Source organism: Coffea eugenioides, chromosome 2 (genome assembly GCF_003713205.1).
Source record: "Coffea eugenioides isolate CCC68of chromosome 2, Ceug_1.0, whole genome shotgun sequence".
Classification (NCBI taxonomy): Eukaryota; Viridiplantae; Streptophyta; class Magnoliopsida; order Gentianales; family Rubiaceae; genus Coffea; species Coffea eugenioides.
The window spans coordinates 62572593-62592295 of record NC_040036.1 but is presented as its reverse complement, the minus strand read 5'-3'; the positions used below and the strand labels follow the sequence as shown (position 1 = coordinate 62592295).

The 19703-nt window shown below is 41.4% G+C and overlaps 1 protein-coding gene across 1 annotated transcript; it reads right to left on the bottom strand.

Moving 5' to 3' along the window:
• Positions 1-6748: 6748 nt before the first annotated feature.
• On the bottom strand, positions 6749-9281 carry LOC113760009. Its single transcript, XM_027302588.1, has 3 exons — positions 8547-9281; positions 7183-8390; positions 6749-6884 (listed from the first exon to the last, which is right to left on the bottom strand). The coding sequence occupies exons 1-3, from the start codon at positions 9279-9281 to the stop codon at positions 6749-6751; spliced, it is 2079 nt and encodes a 692-aa protein (XP_027158389.1).
• Positions 9282-19703: the final 10422 nt, after the last annotated feature.

Genomic DNA, 19703 nt, shown 5'->3' with positions numbered 1-19703 from the left:
GCAGCACTTCCCCAAAATTTCTTACTTTTCCAGCCATTAAGGCTTCATTATTTCCTCAAATCAGTCCCAACATCTCACACAAAAGTCATCTCATTTCCCAAAAGCCGTTCACGAGGCTCAAAGTAGTACAAGTACAAAAGTTAGCTAGGATATGACCGGAATGAAAGCAAACCCTAAAACATGCAAACAAGTACAAGGAGACTCGATAACGAGTCATAAACCAATGCCAAGTATGACCCTAATAGGGTTCCATAAACATATACAAACATTAAAGAAAACCAGAAATTTCGGACATGCAATTAACTTTGGCCCTGAAAAAAATAGGTTTTGACTTTACTTTGCGGTAATAGCACCAAATGCACCACGATTATCGGATGAGGGTGAAAGACCCACCATTTCGAACCTAAAAGACAGGGCTACAACATCACATAAGGTCACTCAACCCAGTTTTGTGTGCAAACAGGTCAAAAATGCAAGATACTTCATCAACAACGTAAAACAGATTCACCAAAATGCATTCTAGCGGAAACATCATAATTCAGGCTCTACAAGTCCAAATCCAGAAATTCTAAAACCAGTTGAAATCTAAGAAACAGGGCCAAATTTCATCAGAAGGCCTCAACAACCAATTCGGAAGCAATTCCAGCCAAAACAACCAATTACAGTCGCAAATCCCAATTTCGGGTAAACCAGAACAGCAATAGTAATTTCGATTTTTCTCACTCTACACTACTCCGATTGACCTGAAATTTTGTAGGCACCTCTAAACTGTCATTCCCTACAACTTTCATGTTTTGAGGTAAGGCCAGTTCGGCCTCTATCTAGGACCAAAAATTTCGGACAGAATGAAGAACCAAGAACCCTAATTTTCCAGATTTCTTCCAAAATAGAAATTAATTGCAATCTTCCACTTTTTCCACCTCCTAGAGTCATTAAACATCAGTTCCCATCATCAAGGATAGCCACAACATCACATTCATATTAAACCAGAAAATTCATCAATAAATTGAAAACTTCATCAATTCATCCAAAACCAAGAAGTAAACCACAAAATTCATCACTTTAACTACCACTAGGCACTAATTAAGCTTCATTAAGTGAAGGAGAAAGTTCAATCACCACTCACCTAGTAAACAAGAGAGGAAGAGTTGTTTTTCACCTTAGCTTCCGAAAACACTTCACCAAACCACTTACTAACACCTAAAGAAGAGATTTTATGGAGTAGAAACAAGTCTAAGTGATTGCTTTGGATGATTTGCACTAGATGGATGCCAAACTTTGAAGAGTTTTTCTTTCTTCCTTGCTCAAGGTGGCCAGCCACAATGGAGGTAAGAAATGGTGATTTTTGTGGTAATTTTTGAGATATTTAATCAATTGGTCAAATAAGTCAAAAAGGTGAATAGTTGTCATAAGTTACAACCACTCTTAAGGTGACACTTGTCACTTCCTTTAAAACATCTCTGTCCTTTAAGTCCCTCTCACATCAATCACATCTCAACCTCTACTTATCTCTTAACACCCGATAAATTTCAACCAGTATCCGAAACTTAACCTAATTGGCGAATTTTTCCGAACTTCTCACACTAGTGGGTCCCACGTCCGGTATACGCTCTTAATTTCTCAAAATCTATTCGATACTAGAAAAATCATCTAAAAACTATATTTACTCATAAAAATTATCTAGAAAATGTTCCGGATACAGAAAGTGCAGAAAACAAGTCATGAAAAATGCGAAAACCTAGAAAATGCAATTTACGGGTTCTCACACTCTCTCCCCCTTAAAGAAATTTCGCCCTCGAAATTTTCTCTTCAAAATTTAAAGTAACCATTGGCCTGTACCTTCTCCGTCTTCAGAGTCAGAAGAAACGAGGTTCTTCATTCCAGTCCCTTCTCCACTTGACGGTCCAGGGTCGGTCTTGATTGGTTGTTGGGTTCCTTTCTTTTCACGCGCTTTAATCGTGCAATGAGCAATTCGATGCTCGGCGCTCCCACAGCGCAGACATCTCCTTCCCTTTTTCCAACAATCCACTTCAATATGATTGGATTTTCTACAATAACCACAAATTGTCACACCACCCGCTCCACGGCCCTTCTTAGCAATTGATCTACCAGTTTTACCCTTTTTCTTTGCATGAAAGATCTTCAGTTGTGGCCTTGCAATTCCCGTCCTTTGAGCTTCCTCTGGAGTCCCCCTAGAAGTATTACCTTGTGCCATTGCTACGGTCTCCTTGGAAATCTCTTCGTATTTCCTCTTTAACTCCATGTTTTGGTGTAAGAGCTCAAGTTTCTCTGAATATTCTTGCTTCCATCGCCCTTCCCAGTACTCGGTCAGCCTCCTTTGAACCTCTATTTCATCTCGGAGAACCGAAATTTCCTGATACGGATCAACCCAATGTGTCATCTTACAGAAGTGCTGGAACTCGGATGCTAGCCTGTCGGGCAAAACAATGGGTCATAATACATTCCTAAGTACAAGTGGCACTCTCGGTCCTTGTCCAGCTATTGTTTCCCTTTTCTTCTCTTGATTCTTGGCATCGCTTAGTTCCACGGCCATGACCACGTCCACGACTACCTCTTCCTCATATATATATATATATATATTTTTTTTTTTCCTCCCTTTTTTTTTCCCCTTTCCCCAAGGTAATTCAACGCATAAATACAGTAAAGTGACAAAAGTAATCATATTCTAGCACACCAATTACACCAATGACCTATACACATATAACACACCATGTATCAAGAAAACGGTTAATCAAATACACCAATACATGCCAAATTAGACAGATAATCCTATGCACAATACTCAAACCACTGTTATGTCATAGCGGTATCAAAGCAAATCAAGAGTAAAGGCGATATAGTCCCAGACCCAATTAAAATACCCCCGTCCGATCCCTCACGTCACTTACTATGCAAACTAGATATCCAATAACCTCTTGTACTCATTCCAGTCAAACAAAGCCTATTCATGTTCCCAAAATGCAACTCTCACCTACGAACACCGCCTCAACTCTGGAGTACTCAGGCACAAGAATCCGAAATAAGACAATTCACCTCTCGAGCTAGCCAGTCCCAAGAGTAAATCATCAAAAATCGAAATTCCTACCAGACGTACCTATCTATGGTCCTCACATACCACAAGAAAATTTAAAGCCTATAACATTCACAATTCAGAGCTTAGGCTCAAACGAGCACTTAATCCTTCATACCTATCCACCACTTAGTCCAGGCTCACTCCGCGCAGAGACCACGCGAAGCAGGCTCTGATACCAACTGTGACAGCCCCACCTCACCCTAAGGCGAACCAAAGGGTTCGGTGGACCGCCTGCCCAGCTCTCGCCAGGACTAACGGTTCAGATTAGAGCGATCGAATACGTTCCGGACCGTACAACGCGCATAGACAAGTCAAAATCCCAGAATAAAACAAAACGAAATCGGAGTCGCCATGAATAGGAACCGACATGGCAAAACCCAACCAAACGTCAAGCAAATATTTACATCTCAAAAGTTAGCATATACAACCCAAAGGGCATACCAAAGTGATTCAAAAGTGGATACATGTACGGTTTGCCAAATCCAAAAGAGAAACGGACCCAAAAGTATATTTAGGGTTTAAATCAATGAGCTATACAAAAGATATGTCTAACTAGCTCAATTCGGCAACCATTTGTCAAATCCAGTCCAAAAGTATTTATTTTCCTGTAAGGAAAACAAAAAGGAACAGAAAGGGGTGAGCTTGCGCTCAATGAGGTACCAAACATATAGCAGAAAATCATGGCATTTCACATTTAACAAATCAGATACACATGCCAGATGTAAAGTAAAGTAACTAATGATTCAAATCAGAAGGATACAGGTGGCTCTCAGGAGCCAAATTTCCAGCGCAATACTTGATCCAAACAGGTTGACTCTCCGTCAACGTATATAGAACCAACGCGTCCGTAGACCTCACTTCGCACCGAATTCCGTCCACAAAACACCCCTTTACCGGGCCCGCTCACCGTATTCGAACATAAATGGTAATACTTGAGTATACCCGGAATCAAGGGTCTCAATACCCAAAATCCCCGAACAGACTACCGTGGTTCGTTATCTAATCGTCCAGGCCCTTGCCGGCCCGACTCGAATAACTTAGCCACAGGATTGAGCTCATAGGTCATAGAAATCCGAACAGATGCAGACACAGATAACAGATTCAAATTTTACATAGTAAATTGGCATATGAACAGACAAGAGAACGAGTGTGATAAAGTACACCCTCGTCTCGAACAAATAAACAGATTGCAGAGCAGAAATCAAGTTAAACAGCAATGGAGGGGAGTGGTACACTCACCGATTCAACTTCAAAAGTTTTTACTTCAGATTGGCCTTAATCGCCAAGAAACCCTAAAATAATCAAAATAAACCAATTGAAGGTTTCACACCCATAATCGAGTAAACAACATGCACATGAGGCTCGACTACTAGTCGTATGCCTCGCCAAATAATTACAAATGCAAGGGTACAAAACATGATTTTTGGGAATAAAAAGATAACATGAAGACCTAGGTTCAACAACCCAAAAGCCCTTTCATTTCTACCAAAAGGCAAATCCAACTTAAAAGAACCAAACGGCCTAGAAAATCGGGCAGCACTTCCCCTAAATTTCTTACTTTTCCAGCCATTAAGGCTTCATTATTTCCTCAAATCAGTCCCAACATCTCACACAAAAGTCATCTCATTTCCCAAAAGCCGTTCACGAGGCTCAAAGTAGTACAAGTACAAAAGTTAGCTAGGAAATGACCGGAATGAAAGCAAGCCTTAAAACATGCAAACAAGTACAAGGAGACTCGATAACGAGTCATAAACCAATGCCAAGTATGACCCCAATAGGGTTCCATAAACATATACAAACATTAAAGAAAACCAGAAATTTCGGACATGCAATTAACTTTGGCCCTGAAAAAAACAGGTTTTGACTTTACTTTGCGGTAATAGCACCAAATGCACCACGATTATCGGATGAGGGTGAAAGACCCACCATTTCGAAGCTAAAAGACAGGGCTACAACATCACAGAAGGTCACTCAACCCAGTTTTGAGTGCAAACAGGTCAAAACTGCAAGATACTTCATCAACAACGTAAAACAGATTCACCAAAACGTATTCTAGCGGAAACATCATAACTCAGGCTCTACAAGTCCAAATCCAGAAATTCCAAAACCAGTTGAAATCTAAGAAACAGGGCTAAATTTCATCAGAAGGCCTTCAACAACCAATTTGGAAGCAATTCCAGCCAAAACAACCAATTACAGTCGCAAATCCCAATTTCGGGTAAACCAGAACAGCAATAGTAATTTCGACTTTGCTCACTCTACACTACTCCGATTGACCTAAAATTTTGTAGGCACCTCTAAAATGTCATTACCTACAACTTTCATGTTTTGAGGTAAGGCCAATTCGGCCTCTATCTAGGACCAAAAATTTCGGACAGAATGAAGAACCAAGAACCCTAATTTTCCAGATTTCTTCCAAAACAGAAATTAATTGCAATCTTCCACTTTTTCCACCTCCCAGAGTCATTAAACATCAGTTCCCATCATCAAGGATAGCCACAACATCACATTCATATTAAACCAGAAAATTCATCAAAAAATTGAAACTTCATCAATTCATCCAAAACCAAGAAGTAAACCACAAAATTCATCACTTTAACTACCACTAGGCACTAATTAAGCTTCATTAAGTGAAGGAGAAAGTTCAATCACCACTCACCTAGTAAACAAGAGAGGAAGAGTTGTTTGTCACCTTAGCTTCCCAAAACACTTCACCAAACCACTTACTAACACCTAAAGAAGAGATTTTATGGAGTAGAAACAAGTCTAAGTGATTGCTTTGGATGATTTGCACTAGATGGATGCCAAACTTTGAAGAGTTTTTCTTTCTTCCTTGCTCAAGGTGGCCGGCCACAATGGAGGTAAGAAATGGTGATTTTTGTGGTAATTTTTGAGATATTTAATCAATTGGTCAAATAAGTCAAAAAGGTGAATAGTTGTCATAAGTTACAACCACTCTTAAGGTGATACCAAATACCAGAGTGTCTGCTTAGATACCATATCAGGACCATAATTTGCTCCTTGAAGGTATTCCCGAACACAACAGCCTCTAACTCAAAAGCCTCCAAGTTCAAGGGACTTTTATCACAAGAACAACTTATGGCAAAGCTATGGGTATCTAAACATTCACGCAGTTATGAGGATCTCTCGGCCTTCCTTGGTGAAACTAGAAACTTAGAATTCCATAGAGATAGAAGCAAACTTGGAATTTTATTGATATTTTTCTCGATGCTCCTTTACAATGAAGACTGGCCTCTATTTATAGAAATAGCATTTGGCCCTTCAGGACAGGATAAACGACTCTTCGGAAAAGTAAACAACACACGACTCTTCGGAAAAGTAAACAACACACGACTCTTTGGAAAAGTAAACAACACATGACTCTTCGGAAAAGTAAACAATACTTGACACATCTTATGGGGACCCTTCCATGTCAACATCATTCCATGCCCACTGGTAATCATCATCTGGGGTATCTGATGGAGTAGTGGCTGGATCTGTAATGTTAATCATTTCAATGTGATATTGATGTGCTCGTGCATTCTTCCTTTTATTTTCAATGCTTTTCCATTCTGATCGAGTTTTGAACTAATAGGAAGAAACTGTTGAGGATGTTGGAAAATCTTGTGATGATCCTATGTCATTATAAGGATCCTAGGAATCCTGCATCACAGTATCATTCATTTTATTCTGACGCTTTTTTGATTCTGGTCCAGTGAGGATGACTTGAATGGTAGTTCCACGAACCATAGTGACCAGGCCATATTTCAGGAGGAATGCATCTGTTTTCCTGAAATATATATCTCTGTGCTTCCTCATATACATCATCAAGGTCTAAAATAGTATGATCTATTTCTTTATAAATTACTGCACTTGGACAGGATTGGACTTGGTTATTTTGCAGATTACAAGGTCTATGGAAATGGAAAATAACATATTTAGACTGAGTTGAAAATAATCCAGACCAATATGTTAATGGTCGAAACCATTGCAGAAAAGTTTGAAGGTTTGGATTTAATGGTTGATTAAAGAATGGTGATTGAAATTCCATAAGAATATGATATTGATGGCAAAGACACCAAAAATACCATAACAATGATTTTGGAAAATCATCATGTCTGGCAATGAAAATTTGACAGAAAGGATATTCAGGATTAGTTCCAAAGGGATTTAAGATTGATCCTCCATATGAACTAAATATTTCAAATTCATATTGATTTCGGATTCTTTCAATATCTTCCTTTTCCCATGGATGAGGAATTTGGTGAATATCTGGGGGTTCAGAACAAACAGGTGAGAACATGAAACAAGGTTGGTCTTGTTGAGGCAAAGGTTCTTTCCTTGAGAAGAAATCAGCAACAATGTTCTTTTTGCCCTTAATATTCTTAACCTCAAAGGAATATTGGGAAAACCATGCTGACCATCTCAGTAATTGGGGGTTAGGGACATTGTTTTGCTTGAAGTGCAGCATTTTAGGAAATGACCCCATATCCATTTCAACCAAGAAATGATGAGATATAAGGAAAAAAGAGAATTTCTTTATACCATTCTTGACTGCAAGGATTTCTTTGAATGTGGAGTGATAATGTTGTTCAGAAACCTTGAATTTTCCACTAGCAAAACCACAACAATGTTTTGTTCCTTGTTCATCTTCTTCAAGAAGTACTGCTCCCCAATACTTATCACTGGCATCTGTCTGTAAGATCTTTTTCCCATCGGATGGAATATGAAGTGTAGGAAGATCTTGGAGTGCCTTCTTGAGGATTTGGATTGCTTGGGTTTGAGAAACACCCCATGGTGGAGGTTTCTTTTTAAGCATTTTAGTCAAAGGACTAATATGTTTGGAAGCTTTGGGAAGAAATTCCCGGACATAGTTAACAACCCCAAGGAATTGTTGGACCTGGGTTTTCGAAAGATTATCTTCAGGGAAATCTTTAATGGATTGTCCAACATGCTGTTCAGGAGTACATTTTCCTTGAGCAATTTTCATTCCGAGAAATGAAATTTCTTGCTGAGCTAAAAACATTTTCTTTTCAGAAAGCATTATCCCGTATTGCTTAACAAGATGATGAAAATCTTTAAGCAACTCAAGATGTTCTTCAAAAGTATTACTGAAAAGAAGAATATCATCAATGTAAACAAGTATGGAATGTAGGATAGGCTGAAATATCCTTATCATCACTTTTTGAAAAAGAGAAGGTGCAGTTTTTAAACCAAAAGGCATCACCTTCCATTGGAAATGATGATTTGGGATACAAAATCCAGTTTTATGCCTATCTTCAGGATGAATTCCCAACTGCCAGAATCCAGATTTTAAATCAAATTTAGAAAACCAGTTGGCCTTGGATATCTGGGAAAAAATAGTAAATCTGTTGGGTATTGGAAACTTATCATCAAGCAGGAAAATATTAAGAGGCTGGTAATTGATTACCAATCTCATTTTCCCTCTTACCTGTTCAGATCTTTTGTTAACATAAAATGCCTGGCAGGCCCATTGAGAATGAGAAATCTCAATAAGTCCAAACTTTAAAAGTTCTTGGCATTCCTGTTCTGCAAGCTTTGTGTCATTGGGATTCATTCCAGAATGACTAGCTTTTGTGGGATTGATATCCTCATTTTTCTTAAAATGAAGTTGGATAAAAAACTCAGAATTTTCCCACAAAGGATGATCACACTTTTGTAAAAACTCTTGATGATTTGTTGAGCATGATTCTTGAATAATCTGCTTTTGAAACTGCTGGAGTTGATCTTGTTGAACACTTTCTTCTTGTATTAAATACAGCTTTGGGATTTCAATGAAAGGTTTAAAAAACTTTTTTGATTTTATCCCATTTCCTGTAATAAGATATTTATTTTGCCTGTAAAGATCAAATCCTAACAACAAGTCCTTACCAGTAAAGTTTGCTCCCAGAAATTTTGAACTAACACAGCAATCAGGAAGAAGTTTGAGAGTGATGGGATTTTTCGTGACAAATCTTGTTTCAAAAAGATTTCCATCCGCTCCTCTAAACTTATTCACTTCAGGAATCCAATATGAGTCTGGTATGATATCCTTCCTCATGATGGAAGTATGGGCACCTGTATCAAAAAATGCAATAAGAGGGATAGGTTTAGAATATTTATCCAACAAGATATGAATAAGAGTTTGTGGATAAACTTCCTCTTCTTTTTGCTCTCTATTTGCCATAGCAATAGGCCCAATGTGAGACCCCGAAAATTTTCTTATTTTCCGGGCAGTTATTTTGGGACTTTTGAGTATATTTTAGGGTTTTCTATTATATGTAGGTTTTCTGGGGAATTTTATGGTAAAATGTGAATTTTATAGCATATTCTGGGTTTAGGTCAAGTTTGGGCTATTAGAGGTGTACAGTGCATGTGGGACCCGCTAAAATGATCGGTACCGGGAAAGGTAACTTTGGGAAATTTTATTTACGGAAGCCTAGTACTTAGTGTTAGGAGTTAATTAGATGTGCGTCTTTAATTAAGTGTTACAAGACACAAGTTGAGATAAGCTTGAAGAACACATGTTGCAATTTCATTGGCCCTTGAATTTTTGACTTTTCCTACACCTTTACTAAAACAAAAAATTGACCCAAAATTCTTTATTTTTCTCCTCCTCTTTGCCGACCAACAAGGAAGAAAGAAAGAAAGAAAGTTCTTCAATTTTTGCTTCAATCTCTTGCCAAATCTTGAAATCCAACCGGTTAATTCACAAATTCTTCCATAAAACTTGCTTGCTAGGAGTGTTTGAGGTGTTTGGTGGATTTGGTTTGAAGAGAGAGGCCTCATCTACCTTGTATCCAACATTTGTAAGGTAAGCAAGTTAGGAAATGCTTATTTCTTGGTTGTAAGATGAAATTTATTGGTGATAGAGGTTAAAGATGCAATTTTATGGGCTATTTGAAGAGTTATGGTTGAGTTGTGGAAATTTTCTATTTATGGAGGAATTTTCTGTTTTATATGATAACTTATGGTTGAGTTGGGTGTGGTGGATTTATATGGCTTGATTTAGAGCCTTGGTGTGTTAATGGTGTTTAATTGTAGAAAATTTCGGCATTTGTAGGATTTTCGGTTTTTAGGTTTTGGTATAATTGGGGTTTTTCTATATATGGTATATATGCTAGTAATTTGATTGTATTGTGGCTTAAATGGGATGAATGGACTAAATTGTGAGATATAAGTGTATTGGTATCAGTTGAATGTTTGTGGTTAGGTTGGAAATGTGAAGAAATTAAGGGGTTATGCCGTCCAAATGGTTAGAAATATAGATGGTTTTGTCTTGAGAAGGATTTGAGTAGAAATGGATAAGTTTTGGGCTTTTACTCACATTCCACACCTTAATGTTTCATTGTATTGGCTTTTGAGCAACTTGCATTAGTAAGTTAAACTTGTACGTTGAATTGTATTTGAGTCTTCAATATGGTTATTTGCTTGTTTTAGGTCGTACCGGTGGGCCGAGACCTACACCTGATTCAAACGTGTGACTTGCTTGAAAATTTGGTGAGTGTACCAGTATATGATGAACATACTTGTTATGTGATTATAAATGTCTTGATTTGGGTCGAGAGTGTACTTGATCGCTCTTGACCACTTACTTGCCTTTACCATTATTGTTTGGAGGTGAAGTGGTATATATACATGCTTTGACATTTGATGGGGCAATGCCTTAATATTAATGTGAAATTGAGCTCATGCCCTTAGACCGTTATTCGAGTCGAGCCGGCAAGGGCTTGGGCGATTCGTTAATGAGCCTTTGGGTTCTTGATAGGCGAGTGGAGTGTTAACTCCTCGACCTTGTGGTATACTCGAGTAGTACCCTTTTGGAGCTATGAGGCGGCGGGCCCGAATAGGGGGTGAATGGTGGAAGGAAATGGTGCGAAGTGGTGTCTACGGATCTTGGTTTGCTTAAATGGTTGACGGAGTGTCAACATGTGCGATCAAGTATGGCAAACGGAAACCGGCCCTTGAGGGTCACATGTATCCTTTTATATGTGTATGGTTGTATGAAGGTGTTTATGTATGTGTTACTAGTTGTATCATGAAATTGTGCATTTGGTACCTCACGAGCGTAAGCTCACCCCCGTTGTTTTGTTTTCCTTACAGGAGCAGGATTGGAAACAAGTTTTGATTGAGTTGAGCTAGATAGATAGCTAGTTTTGTAAAGCTCCTCTAGAACTTGCAACTTGAATGTATTTGAATTCAAGTATCTTTTGGACTTGTATAAGTGATTCCTTTTCTTGTATATATGCCTTTATTAAGTCTTGGCTTAACTGTATTCTGTGTTTGGTGTGTTTGGGGCGAACAACGATTTTCGAACGAAGGAAGAAAAGATTTTAGCAAAACTGTCGCCCAGAATCCGGCCAAGAATCCGGCCAGTTTCTGGCCGGATACAAGGCCGGATATGCAGGGGGAAAAAAAAATTTGGCATTTTGGCCACTGGACGCAATCCGGCCAGTGTAATCCGGCCAACTTCCGGCCGGATTGCCGGCCGGATTGACAGGGGAATTTCGACCCCTTCGGGGTCCAGCCACTGCCTCCTATCCGGCCTAGAATCCGGCCGGATAGTGACGCAGTCAGTTACTGTTCATACGCGGCAAATTTTTCTGTTTCCTTTTCTTGACCAATTCAAGTGCTCGCGAGCTATACTTTCTTCCGTGATGACTTTGTGGTGATAAGAACCTTTTAAGAAGGTTTGTACGCTTGTTTTATTGATTTTTCTCTTTGCAAGTTCGGTTCGTTTTGCTTGTTTTGGGTTGGTAGTCCTGGCGAGAGCTGGGCAGGCGGTCCGTCGACCCCTCTGGTTCGCCTTAGGGGAAGATGGGGTCGTCACAAGTGGTATCAGAGCCTAGGTTTAGATTAACCTGGGCATGCTTGTATTTGCTTGTTTTCCTGAGAGTGTTTGAGTTTGACTACGCTTTTGTGTAGGATGGATGCGCCTAGTGGATCTAGTGGGAGGCCGACTGTGAAGCAGGGCCGGAGAGTACTTCCTATGATCAAGTACCAGATCCGGTCGAGAGGGGCAGCGGTACGTTGGAGTCCTGCTAGTCGCCTTCGGCGTTGTGAGTGTCGTGACAGGTTTGCCTACCCCACTACCCTCGTATTGGCTGTAGATAAAGAAAGGAAGGAGTTTAGATAGATAGCTAGTTTTGTAAAGCTCCTCTAGAACTTGCAACTTGAATGTATTTGAATTCAAGTATTTTTTTTGGACTTGTATAAGTGATTCCTTTTCTTGTATATATGCCTTTATTAAGTCTTGGCTTAACTGTATTCTGTGTTTGGTGTGTTTGGGGCGAACAACGATTTTCGAACGAAGGAAGAAAAGATTTTAGCAAAACTGTCGCCCAGAATCCGGCCAAGAATCCGGCCAGTTTCTGGCCGGATACAAGGCCGGATATGCAGGGGGAAAAAAAAATTTGGCATTTTGGCCACTGGACGCAATCCGGCCAGTGTAATCCGGCCAACTTCCGGCCGGATTGCCGGCCGGATTGACAGGGGAATTTCGACCCCTTCGGGGTCCAGCCACTGCCTCCTATCCGGCCTAGAATCCGGCCGGATAGTGACGCAGTCAGTTACTGTTCATACGCGGCAAATTTTTCTGTTTCCTTTTCTTGACCAATTCAAGTGCTCGCGAGCTATACTTTCTTCCGTGATGACTTTGTGGTGATAAGAACCTTTTAAGAAGGTTTGTACGCTTGTTTTATTGATTTTTCTCTTTGCAAGTTCGGTTCGTTTTGCTTGTTTTGGGTTGGTAGTCCTGGCGAGAGCTGGGCAGGCGGTCCGTCGACCCCTCTGGTTCGCCTTAGGGGAAGATGGGGTCGTCACAAGTGGTATCAGAGCCTAGGTTTAGATTAACCTGGGCATGCTTGTATTTGCTTGTTTTCCTGAGAGTGTTTGAGTTTGACTACGCTTTTGTGTAGGATGGATGCGCCTAGTGGATCTAGTGGGAGGCCGACTGTGAAGCAGGGCCGGAGAGTACTTCCTATGATCAAGTACCAGATCCGGTCGAGAGGGGCAGCGGTACGTTGGAGTCCTGCTAGTCGCCTTCGGCGTTGTGAGTGTCGTGACAGGTTTGCCTACCCCACTACCCTCGTATTGGCTGTAGATAAAGAAAGGAAGGAGTTGGCCAAGGATTGTACAAGGCTAGAGGCCGAAGTGAAGCAACTAAGAGAGGCCAACAAGAGGCAAGCTGAACGAATGAAGGAATTGGAATATGACCTGGGAGAAGGTCAAGCTAGGGTGGACGACCTGTGTACGCAACTGGGAGAGGCACGTGAGCGAATGGTTAAGAGGGCAAGGCAACTGAAGGAGAGAGCCGGATCGATTCTGAACCTTTGTGATGACCTATTAGAGGACGAGAGTGACGAGTGCTCTAGTGTACGAGGCGGGGTTGGTGGTGGATCCACTCAAGCGAGTGGGTCCTCTAGTCCCACGGTAGGCTAGGGCCTGGCTTTCAAGCCATTTTGGATGTTTTTGACTCTTGTATATATAGGAACGACGGAATGGTAGGTCGGGAAGAACCTTAGCTAGTCATGTTGCATAGTGGACTAGTTTTGTGTATATGACTTTTGTATGGCCATTCCGCAAGAGGCTTTCCTCGTTTGTACTTGAACGACTGTTCTGGTATATATATGGTTAATCTTGGTGAAAATGTTATGACTATGTGTTATGTGTTTAAGTGTTTTATGAAGTACCTATTGGCTAAGTGTTCATGTTTATTGTTATGCACAGGAATGTGTACCTTTTCATGTTATATTTCTACTTATGTGTTTATCTTGGTTATTTGGTTAAGCTAGAACGATGGAAGGCACGCGTAGTGGCCGAGGTAGAGGACGTGGGGGTAGACAGCCCACCCCTGAACAGGGTACGGGAACTACAGTGCCCGAACCCAATCCTGAACTCCAAGTCGATCCCAATATTCAGGTAGCCGCTGCTATCCAGCGGATGACCGATCTATTAGCCCAGGTAGTACAGCAACAGGGCCCCAATCCTAATCCTCCAGTTGGAAACCCCGGAAACCCTGGAAATCATGTCGAGAGCGAAGATCGAGCTCTCGAACGATTCCAAAAATTTTCTCCACCTAAATTTCTCGGAGGGCCCGATTCGGATGTGGCAGAACAATGGTTGGAGAAGATGATAGACATTTTTGCCGCCCTACGCTACTCGGAAGAGAGACAAGTGACCTTTGCGGTTTTCCAACTCGAAGGGGCTGCTCGCTCGTGGTGGAACCTTATCCGGACAAAATGGGAGCGAGAACAGACACCAAGGACTTGGACGAATTTTGTAAGGGAATTCTATGCCAAGTATTTTCCGCCGTTGGTTCAGGAGAAAAAAGAAGACGAATTTATTCGTCTACGCCAAGGCGCACAATCAGTGGCCGAATATGAGAGCCAATTTACGCGCTTGTCTAAGTTTGCCCCTGAGCTCATCTTGACGGAACAAAGAAGGGCGAGGCGTTTTCTTCAAGGGCTTAATGTAGAGATCCAAAAGGATTTGGCCGTGGCCCAAATCACTACTTTTAGTGATGCTGTTGAGAAGGCCTTACGATCCGAGAATGCGAGGCTCCAGGTAAGAAACTTCCAAAATCGAAAGCGGGGAGCTGCTGGGAGTAGCTCAACTCAAGGGGATAAGAGTACCCCCCCTCCTAAATTTGGAAGGGGAGCTGGAGGGGGACGGTTTTCGAGTCCTGCTAGAGGGGCTTCTTTCCGAGGAAGCCAACCAGGTCGAGGGCCGCCGAGAAACACCACCCAAGGGAGTTCCGCCACTGTAGCGCGTGGTCCGTGTAACTTCTGTGGAAAACCCAATCACACGGAGGACGACTGCTGGAGGAAGCAGAATAAATGTTTGCGGTGCGGAAGTGCGGAGCACCGGTTCGCCAACTGTCCGGTCCAGGCACGTGACGCGAGAGGAACTACCCCGGTGACATCGAAGGCTACCTCAAGCCAATCCCGGGTAGACAGTACCAAACCAAAGGTACCTGCACGGGTGTACTCCATTGAACAACGGCCAGTCCCTGACTCCGCCGAGGTAGTGGAAGGTACGATTCCTGTCTTCCACCGCCTAGCTAGAATTTTGATAGATCCTGGAGCTACCCATTCTTTCGTTAACCCCGAGTTTATGTGCGGACTTGATATAAACCCTGTTATTCTTCCCTTTGAGCTGGAAGTTAGTACTCCTACGGGGGACCAATGTTTGATTTCTAGCAAGATGTATACGAATTGTGAGATCTGGGTAGGTGAGAGGAAGTTACTGGGAAATTTGATAAGTTTAGCCATAAAGGGATACGATGTGATATTGGGCATGGATTGGTTGGCTCGCTACGATGCCCAACTGGATTGTAAGAGGAAAATAGTAGAATTTCGTATTCCTGGGGAGGCAACTTTGAGGTTAGATGTGAGGGGTAGTCTAGCCTCATCCGCTATGATCTCGGGTATTCGCGCTAGGAAATTATTGAGTAGAGGGGCGCAAGGGTTCCTAGCTTTTCTTATAAACACGCCGGTCGACAGATTGAAAATAGAAGATGTTCCAGTAGTGAGTGAGTACCCCGATGTCTTTCCTGACGAGTTAGTGAATCTGCCTCCAGAACGAGAGATTGAGTTTGAGGTCAACCTTTTGCCAGGGGTTTCCCCTATTTCCAAAACTCCTTACCGAATGGCACCTGCGGAACTCAAAGAGCTGAAATTACAGCTGCAAGACCTTCTGGAGCGAGGGTTTATTCACGAGAGTGGATCACCTTGGGGGGCACCTGTTCTTTTTGTGAAGAAGAAGGACGGGACCTTGAGACTATGTATCGACTACCGAGGGTTGAACAACGTGACCATTAAGAATAAGTACCCCCTTCCCCACATTGACGAGTTATTTGATCAGTTACAAGGTGCAGTGATCTTCTCGAAATTAGATCTTCGACAGGGGTATTACCAACTATTGATTAGAAAAGAAGATGTGCCTAAAACCGCCTTTAATTCTCGGTATGGGCACTACGAATTTGCCGTGATGCCTTTTGGACTGACCAATGCCCCTGCTGCTTTCATGGACCTCATGCATCGAATTTTCAAACCTTATCTCGACCGATTTGTCGTTGTTTTTATCGATGACATATTGGTTTATTCAAAAACCCGTGAGGAACATGAAAAACATTTGAGAGAGGTCCTACAAACCCTGAGGGAGCACCGGTTGTATGCCAAATTTAGCAAATGTGAGTTCTGGTTAGAAAGAGTTGCTTTTCTGGGGCACGTGATTTCAAAGGAAGGGATTGCTGTGGATCCGGCCAAGGTAGAAGCGGTAACTGAGTGGAAGAGACCCAATAACCCTACGGAGATCCGGAGTTTCCTAGGGTTGGCAGGTTATTACCGGCGATTTATCCAAGATTTTTCGAAACTTGCCAGTCCCTTAACCGATCTAACCAAAAAGGGTGGACAATTCCTGTGGAGTGATAAGTGTGAGATCAGTTTTCAAGAGCTGAAAAGGAGATTAACTATGGCCCCTATTCTAGCTTTACCTAACGGTCCGGACGGTTTTACTGTTTACACTGACGCCTCCAAAGAAGGTTTGGGGTGTGTATTAATGCAACATCAAAATGTAATAGCTTACGCTTCCCGGAAGTTGAAAACTCATGAGCAAAATTATCCCATTCATGACCTAGAATTGGCCGCAGTTGTCTTCGCTCTGAAAAAGTGGAGACACTATCTGTACGGAGTAACTTTTGAAGTTTATTCGGACCACAAGAGCCTTAGATACCTCTTCTCCCAGAAGGAGTTGAACATGAGACAACGTCGTTGGATGGAATTCTTGGAGGATTACGATTATACGATTAATTACCATCCTGGTAAGGCTAATGTGGTAGCCGATGCCTTAAGTAGAAAAATTCAAATTTCTGGATTGATGGTGAAAGAATGGGAATTATTGGGAGCTGTAGGAGAATGGAATCCAAAGCTGGAGCCTAATCGGATAATCTTTGGGAACATCCAAGTGACGTCGGTGTTTTTGGAAAAGATCAAGGAAGCTCAAATTAAAGATCCGACGGTTCAAAATTGGATAGAAAAGGTGAAGAAAGGGGAAATTTCCGATTTTAATTTGAGCTCTGAAGGGATTTTACGATTTAGAAATCGAATCGTAGTACCTGATGATAGAGATTTGAGAAGGGAAATTTTGGAGGAAGCTCATCGATCTAAGTATACGATCCATCCAGGAAGTAACAAGATGTATCGTGACTTGCGGCAATTGTACTGGTGGGACAAGATGAAGAAAGAGATAGCTCAGTACGTGCAAACCTGCCTAGTGTGTCAGCAAGTTAAGGCTGAACATCAGAAGCCTTCGGGATTGCTACAACCTTTGGAAATACCTGAATGGAAATGGGAACATATCACTATGGACTTCGTTTCTGGACTACCTAGGACTCAAAGAGGACATGATGCCGTATGGGTGATCGTTGATCGATTGACCAAGTCGGCTCATTTCCTACCTGTGAATATGAAGTATTCCATGGATAAGTTAGCCCAAGTATATCTGGAGGAGATTGTGCGATTACATGGAGTACCCGTGAGTATCGTTTCTGACCGAGACCCTCGTTTCGTGTCTAGATTTTGGCAAAAGTTTCAGGAGACCTTAGGGACGAAGCTGAATCTGAGTACTACTTACCATCCTCAGACGGATGGACAGTCAGAGCGGACGATTCAGACCCTCGAAGATATGTTACGCACGTGTATCCAAGATTTCGGGGGCAATTGGGGACAACACATGACTTTAGTTGAGTTCGCCTATAATAACAGTTACCATTCGTCAATCCAAATGGCACCGTACGAAGCTCTTTATGGGCGAAAGTGTCGTTCACCAATTTATTGGGATGAAGTTGGAGAGAAAAGGATCTTAGACCCTACCATTATCCCTTGGATGGAGGATGCTCAAGAAAAGGTCAAGTTAATTCGTCAAAGACTCCAGACAGCCCAAAGTCGTCAGAAGTGCTACGCCGATAATCGAAGGAAAGATTTAGAATTCGAAATAGGAGACCAAGTATTCTTGAAGATTACCCCGTTGCGGAGTGTCACTGCTGGCAGAGGAAAGAAACTCCAACCCAGATTCGTAGGACCTTTTCCGATCCTCCAGCGGGTTGGAAAAGTAGCATACCGACTTGAGTTACCGCCGAGCCTGTCACGGATTCACGATGTATTTCATGTGTCCATGCTCAAAAAGTATTACCCCGATCCCACTCACCTGGTTCAGCCGGAAGAGATTGAAATTGACGAGGCCCTTACTTACGAAGAAAAACCTGTGCAAATACTGGATAGGAAAGTTAAGGAGCTGAGGAATAAACAAATTCCCTTGGTGAAAATTCTGTGGAAGAACCACGGAGTTGAGGAGGCAACCTGGGAGATGGAAAACGAGATGAAAACCAAATATCCAGAGCTGTTTACTGACTCAGGTGAGAAATTTCGAGGACGAAATTCCTTAAGGGGGAAAGAGTGTGAGACCCCGAAAATTTTCTTATTTTCCGGGCAGTTATTTTGGGACTTTTGAGTATATTTTAGGGTTTTCTATTATATGTAGGTTTTCTGGGGAATTTTATGGTAAAATGTGAATTTTATAGCATATTCTGGGTTTAGGTCAAGTTTGGGCTATTAGAGGTGTACAGTGCATGTGGGACCCGCTAAAATGATCGGTACCGGGAAAGGTAACTTTGGGAAATTTTATTTACGGAAGCCTAGTACTTAGTGTTAGGAGTTAATTAGATGTGCGTCTTTAATTAAGTGTTACAAGACACAAGTTGAGATAAGCTTGAAGAACACATGTTGCAATTTCATTGGCCCTTGAATTTTTGACTTTTCCTACACCTTTACTAAAACAAAAAATTGACCCAAAATTCTTTATTTTTCTCCTCCTCTTTGCCGACCAACAAGGAAGAAAGAAAGAAAGAAAGTTCTTCAATTTTTGCTTCAATCTCTTGCCAAATCTTGAAATCCAACCGGTTAATTCACAAATTCTTCCATAAAACTTGCTTGCTAGGAGTGTTTGAGGTGTTTGGTGGATTTGGTTTGAAGAGAGAGGCCTCATCTACCTTGTATCCAACATTTGTAAGGTAAGCAAGTTAGGAAATGCTTATTTCTTGGTTGTAAGATGAAATTTATTGGTGATAGAGGTTAAAGATGCAATTTTATGGGCTATTTGAAGAGTTATGGTTGAGTTGTGGAAATTTTCTATTTATGGAGGAATTTTCTGTTTTATATGATAACTTATGGTTGAGTTGGGTGTGGTGGATTTATATGGCTTGATTTAGAGCCTTGGTGTGTTAATGGTGTTTAATTGTAGAAAATTTCGGCATTTGTAGGATTTTCGGTTTTTAGGTTTTGGTATAATTGGGGTTTTTCTATATATGGTATATATGCTAGTAATTTGATTGTATTGTGGCTTAAATGGGATGAATGGACTAAATTGTGAGATATAAGTGTATTGGTATCAGTTGAATGTTTGTGGTTAGGTTGGAAATGTGAAGAAATTAAGGGGTTATGCCGTCCAAATGGTTAGAAATATAGATGGTTTTGTCTTGAGAAGGATTTGAGTAGAAATGGATAAGTTTTGGGCTTTTACTCACATTCCACACCTTAATGTTTCATTGTAT